Genomic DNA, 6,238 nt, shown 5'->3' with positions numbered 1-6,238 from the left:
TTATGCAAATCTTCCCAGATAGTGACGTAGGTATGTGGGGGCGTGTTAGAACGAGCCGTTTTAGGTAGGCTTTTATAAAGAATATCTCTTTGGATTTGAGACTTTAGTCTTTGCAACTTTACAGATCTTCTTTATGCACCAAGAGCTTGTATCACTTCAAAGAGAAAGGAAAAATTGAAATCGCATCATATGACCCCTTTAATGTCACTATTGATGAGGATTGTTTGATCTTTGAATAATATCGGACTTTAAATACAAGATATGTCAAATGTATCTAAAGTATACTCGCAATAGTTCCCCTTTAGCACAATCAAATATACTTCAGTATATCTTTAGTTGAACTTCAGCACTAATTCCGCACAATTAAAGTGCATTAAGTACAAAATTAGTTGTTACAATTTAGCAGAGTTTAAGTATATCAGTTTAGTAATTGCAGGGTATTTTTATTAAGTACATAAGTATGTGAATGCATTTGTAGTATACTTAGCATGAAATAAATGTATTTCAAATACATCTTAGTATATTTATTTTTCACTAGGACTGGTTTAATTATAAATATAACATTGCATATTGTCTGCTCACAATGTTAACTTAATGTTTACTTCCAAAATGATTACATTCTGTACATTTTCAGAAAAAAAAAAGGTACAAAAGCCGTCACTGGGGCAGTACCCTTTCAAAAGGAACTAACATGCACCTTTTAGGTGCTAATATGTACACTTTAGGTACTACTACTATGCAGATTTAAGATATTATAATACGCACCCTTTAGGGCTAAATAAGGTACAAAGATGTACCTTTTAAAAGGGTACCGCCCCAGTGACAGCTTATGTTCTTTTTTTCTCCGAGTGTGTTCATTTTTAGTTTGTGTTAGCTATTGCGTTCACTAATGTTAATGCATACGCCCTCACTGAAAACCACAACATTTCTATCAGATTTACATAATTAAAAATGGAACTTTTTACATGAAGTACAAGTTCATTTTTCATCACTCACGCACTCACTCCAGCTGCTGTAAACTGGAGGAGGCTAATCCTTCTGTTCTGATCCCCTGGCTAATCTTCGGAGGCGATGGAGAGCACTCGCGTTAAAATCCTCACATAATTGCAGTCACAAAGCTAATGAGTCATTCAGGCCTGGAATGGCTGTGCCAGGCTAGCATCAGAACCTAGCTTTGTCTGTCACTCCTGTCACCGTCAACCAGAAATATCACAACGGGAAAGCACGCAAACACAGGCGAGGATCCAGTAAAAAACGCCCACAATCCTGCCAACATAGAGGTTTCTCTTTCAAGACTAATTGAATTCAGAGATCACATTTTTTGTAGGCATTACTGGAACAGAGTCAGCGGGGCTTCTGAGAAGCGTTAGCACGTAGACACTATGGGAAGGCCAACCAAAGTAGTTTCGCTTTCACAACGAAACACAGCGCCTTCATGAATAAAAGTTACGCCTTCTTTCTTTGCGTGAACATTTGGGCGGCGTTATGCAAATCTTCTCACATCGTGATGTAGACATGTGGGGGCGTGTTAGAACGAGCCGTTTTAGGTAGGCTTTTATAAAGAATATCTCTTTGGATTTGAGACTTTAGTCTTTGCAACTTTACAGATCTTCTTTATGCACCAAGAGCTTGTATCACTTCAAAGAGAAAGGAAAAATTGAAATCGCATCATATGACCCCTTTAATGTCACTATTGATGAGGATTGTTTGATCTTTGAATAATATCGGACTTTAAATACAAGATATGTCAAATGTATCTAAAGTATACTCGCAATAGTTCCCCTTTAGCACAATCAAATATACTTCAGTATATCTTTAGTTGAACTTCAGCACTAATTCCGCACAATTAAAGTGCATTAAGTACAAAATTAGTTGTTACAATTTAGCAGAGTTTAAGTATATCAGTTTAGTAATTGCAGGGTATTTTTATTAAGTACATAAGTATGTGAATGCATTTGTAGTATACTTAGCATGAAATAAATGTATTTCAAATACATCTTAGTATATTTATTTTTCACTAGGACTGGTTTAATTATAAATATAACATTGCATATTGTCTGCTCACAATGTTAACTTAATGTTTACTTCCAAAATGATTACATTCTGTACATTTTCAGAAAAAAAAAAGGTACAAAAGCCGTCACTGGGGCAGTACCCTTTCAAAAGGAACTAACATGCACCTTTTAGGTGCTAATATGTACACTTTAGGTACTACTACTATGCAGATTTAAGATATTATAATACGCACCCTTTAGGGCTAAATAAGGTACAAAGATGTACCTTTTAAAAGGGTACCGCCCCAGTGACAGCTTATGTTCTTTTTTTCTCCGAGTGTGTTCATTTTTAGTTTGTGTTAGCTATTGCGTTCACTAATGTTAATGCATACGCCCTCACTGAAAACCACAACATTTCTATCAGATTTACATAATTAAAAATGGAACTTTTTACATGAAGTACAAGTTCATTTTTCATCACTCACGCACTCACTCCAGCTGCTGTAAACTGGAGGAGGCTAATCCTTCTGTTCTGATCCCCTGGCTAATCTTCGGAGGCGATGGAGAGCACTCGCGTTAAAATCCTCACATAATTGCAGTCACAAAGCTAATGAGTCATTCAGGCCTGGAATAGCTGTGCCAGGCTAGCATCAGAACCTAGCTTTGTCTGTCACTCCTGTCACCGTCAACCAGAAATATCACAACGGGAAAGCACGCAAACACAGGCGAGGATCCAGTAAAAAACGCCCACAATCCTGCCAACATAGAGGTTTCTCTTTCAAGACTAATTGAATTCAGAGATCACATTTTTTGTAGGCATTACTGGAACAGAGTCAGCGGGGCTTCTGAGAAGCGTTAGCACGTAGACACTATGGACAAGCTTTGAAAGACCTAATCCAATCACCGGCACTAGACCTGATGAAAATTTGCTTCCTTCCCCCAAGTTCAAACCATTTCCGACTGGAACCTGGTGAACTTTCAGGAAGAGAGTTTCTCGTGTTACCATTGAGACTGGTGTGATAAAACAGAGTTTTTTTTTAAGCTGATGAGCGCTTCACACGTTCTTAGCAGCCTTACCGTGATTCTAACGATGACTGTGGCTGTGCCAGGAAGGAGGACTCCTCCGTGATCTAACGCCTCCACTTCAAATGTGTAGGTGCTGTTGCCTGCTGCCAAGTCCTCAAAGTCTAGCGCCTGCAGGACTGATATGGCGCCGGTCAGACGGTTCACGGTGAAGAGCTGCCGAGCGGCTTCTGTTTTTATTCTGTAGGTCACGTTAGAGACGAGATCGGCATCCACCGCCTGAGAGACACAGAGGAAAGAGAACAGAGAGAATAAAGGTTAAAAAAAAGAGAGTTAATGATCCGACACTTTGCCAGGTACTGCAGGAATAAAGCTGCCTAAAAAGTTCCTTAAAGGGACAGTAAAACCATTGATTTTATCCATTGCAATTGATTGGACTAAGATTGGAGAGATCTTAAACGGTGGCCTCATGGACATGAAATGCTGTTCAATGTTTACTTCTGTAACAAGACTTATTTTTGAGTAAAAATGAATATTGAACTTCAAAAAAGTAGGGTGGGACTTGGGAATTGTCTGGATTTTTAAATGTTGTTGTTCCATACCACAGTTGAGGCAGATAATACAATTAACTGTCATAATCAAATGAAATTAGATTTTTTTATGTTTCATTGGCAAGACTAGATGAAAAAAAAAAAATATATATATAGCTGTGGGTTTTGGACGTGCATACCTATTTTGTATTTTTTTAATACTTAAATTCCAACAATAATGCAACATTACAGAGGAGTTGATTCAGAGTTGATTTAATGAGAATTATTTAGTTTCGACCTACTGGAATTGAGGCAGGTGGTTGGAGGAGACGGGCTGAAGTAGAAAGAGGGGTTTACAAGTCATTGCAATTGGGTTAATCACGTGTCAACTCAACCAAAGGTCCCTGGCTCAAATTTTTTATTTTGTTTATATTTCTTCTGAAGAAAGATCAACATGTATAGCAATGAAAGCCAAAATATGAAATGTAATGGATGTATGTTTACTGAGTAATCCACAATTTTTTAGAGGGTGGTCAAAATGACAGTTTCCCCTGAGATTCAGAGCCAAATTACGGGGGGGTTAAAAATGACTTCAGAAGGATGGCAGCATCATTATGTAATTTTTACACAGAGATTGGTAAATCTTTGTTGCATTGCATGCTAACGGTGACCATTCAAAAATGGGAAAAAGCACTTTTCAATTGTTTTTCTGCAAAGTTTGCAGGCCTGTAACTCAAGAAATATTACAGATATCTTAATGCCAAAATAGATTTTGGGTTTTAACAAATATTTATTTTGGTATCTTCATTTTTAAGGATCTATCTGGTCTCATTCCAGCGATATTGAAATCTCAATATGGCTCCTGGAGTAAATTGTTAAATTGTATACATTTTCTGTGGTCAAAAACCAAATGTGGGTCACTTTGCATTCAGCTGATACTTTTTCTTTTTAAAGAGAAATGTCCGAAGAACAAATTATGTTGAAACTAGACATATATCTTGTTTCCCTCTATCAAAACAATAGCATAGAACAGACCTTTCTGCTTGCCATAAATATTATTTTTCCAATGTTTGCGTGCCTGTAACTCAAGAAATATTAAAGATATACCAATATCACTTTAAGTTCTGGTTCTTAATAAACTTTTCTTTTGTAATCCTCATTTTTAAGATCATATATGGTTCAATCCCAGAAATATGGGGAGCCCATTACTACTACTAGTGGTAGGAATTTTGATCCATGGCAGTGATACTAAAAAGATTTGTTCACTAGTTTGTTCTTCTGCTGGCTACATTGTTTCACAAGTTGGCTGCAACAGAATCATTCTCATTAAATCAACACTGAATGAACTCCTCTGTAAAGTTTTATTATTGTTGGAATTCAAGGCTTAATCAAATAAATAGATACATAAACACATACATACATACAAACAAAACAGAAATGCACATCCAAAACCAAAAGCTGTAATTTCAGTGTATGAACATCTATCTATCTATCTTTTTTTTTTCAAGTCTTGCCAATAAAATTAAATAAATATATAATAAAAGATTACTATAGATTACTATTGCAATAATTTGCACTGACGAATTGTGCACAATTAGACGAAGAACATGAATTAAGCAAGTAAAACGGGCCAATTTTGATTCATTGATCGCATTGCATTTTGTTTGATTTCACAGTTTGTTGAGCATTAAATCAACTCAACAAACCATAAATATCATAGCAGAAGAGCAGCAAACATTCTCTCCGAGATATACAAATGTATGAATGCCATTGTATTAGATGACAAGATATCAAGTCCAAACTATAGTGGACATTTTCTCAGAATTAACTTTTACTTAGTATTTTTCCAAATACATTTAGACTTTTCAACATCATTGTGTGAAATGTTTTACTTGTAAAGTGTGCTTGAGCTATCCTTCTTAAAAATAAATGCCACTTGTTTTGATATGCTGTTATCCAGTATAATGCAATGACATTTATACATTTCTAAGTGTACCTCAGGTGTCCAGATATATTTTGGGGCCACTGCCCATGTTAAGCACACATAGATTCATAGTTGCGTTCCACATGCATGTGTATCTGAAGCTGATTAGGAGTGAAAGCAAACGGACAGCACTAGGTCTGTCGCAATATGAAGATTCGTTTTGGCGATCACTCAAGTTTTTTTTAGTATACTGCCATAACACAGCTCTACTAATATCCCACAATTCAGTAAGAGCCGAAAGATTATATCCATCAATTATAAAAGAGCTGTTGACTTTTGACGTATTTGATAATGTTTTAAAAGATAAACTGTTCTGAAATTCAATTCAGCTGTTCATTTAAAAAGTTTCTTAATATGGTAATGATGATTAACGATGATTGTTTCACTGATAGCCAAATTTACTCTTCTAATGCATTGCATTGTGTTTGCAAAAACATTGCGTAATGTTATCTTGTAATTAGTGAAGTGCCTGAATTTAGTGTTTGTAGGTCTGTCGCAATAATCAATATATCGACTTATCGCGCAATATATGTACATGACCTCAATGATTTTTGGTGACGCGATATATCGTCATATATACTTAAAAATTTATGTCACCGTGTTTTTTACATTTCACTTGTGCCTGTGTCTTTTGCAGCTTCTCGTACATAACGTGGTGTAGTCATGAGGTGCTAGTTCAAATTTAAAAAATGCTTCTACAAAAGTTT

At 36.0% G+C, this 6,238-nt stretch overlaps 1 protein-coding gene across 1 annotated transcript in view; it reads right to left on the bottom strand.

The window, feature by feature from the left end:
- The window catches only part of LOC107719223 (protocadherin-15-like), a 217,308-nt gene that overhangs the window by 81,846 nt on the left and 129,224 nt on the right, over nt 1-6,238 (bottom strand). Inside the window, exon 19 of the mRNA XM_016526598.1 lies at nt 3,072-3,296. Within this exon, the coding sequence (XP_016382084.1) occupies nt 3,072-3,296 (225 nt within the window). The remainder of the gene's footprint in view (nt 1-3,071; nt 3,297-6,238) is intronic.

Source organism: Sinocyclocheilus rhinocerous, unplaced genomic scaffold (genome assembly GCF_001515625.1).
Source record: "Sinocyclocheilus rhinocerous isolate Xijiao unplaced genomic scaffold, SAMN03320098_v1.1 scaffold513, whole genome shotgun sequence".
Taxonomy (NCBI): domain Eukaryota; kingdom Metazoa; phylum Chordata; class Actinopteri; order Cypriniformes; family Cyprinidae; genus Sinocyclocheilus; species Sinocyclocheilus rhinocerous.
Note: the sequence above shows the minus strand (reverse complement) of the source record. Positions and strands in the feature narration are given on the sequence as shown.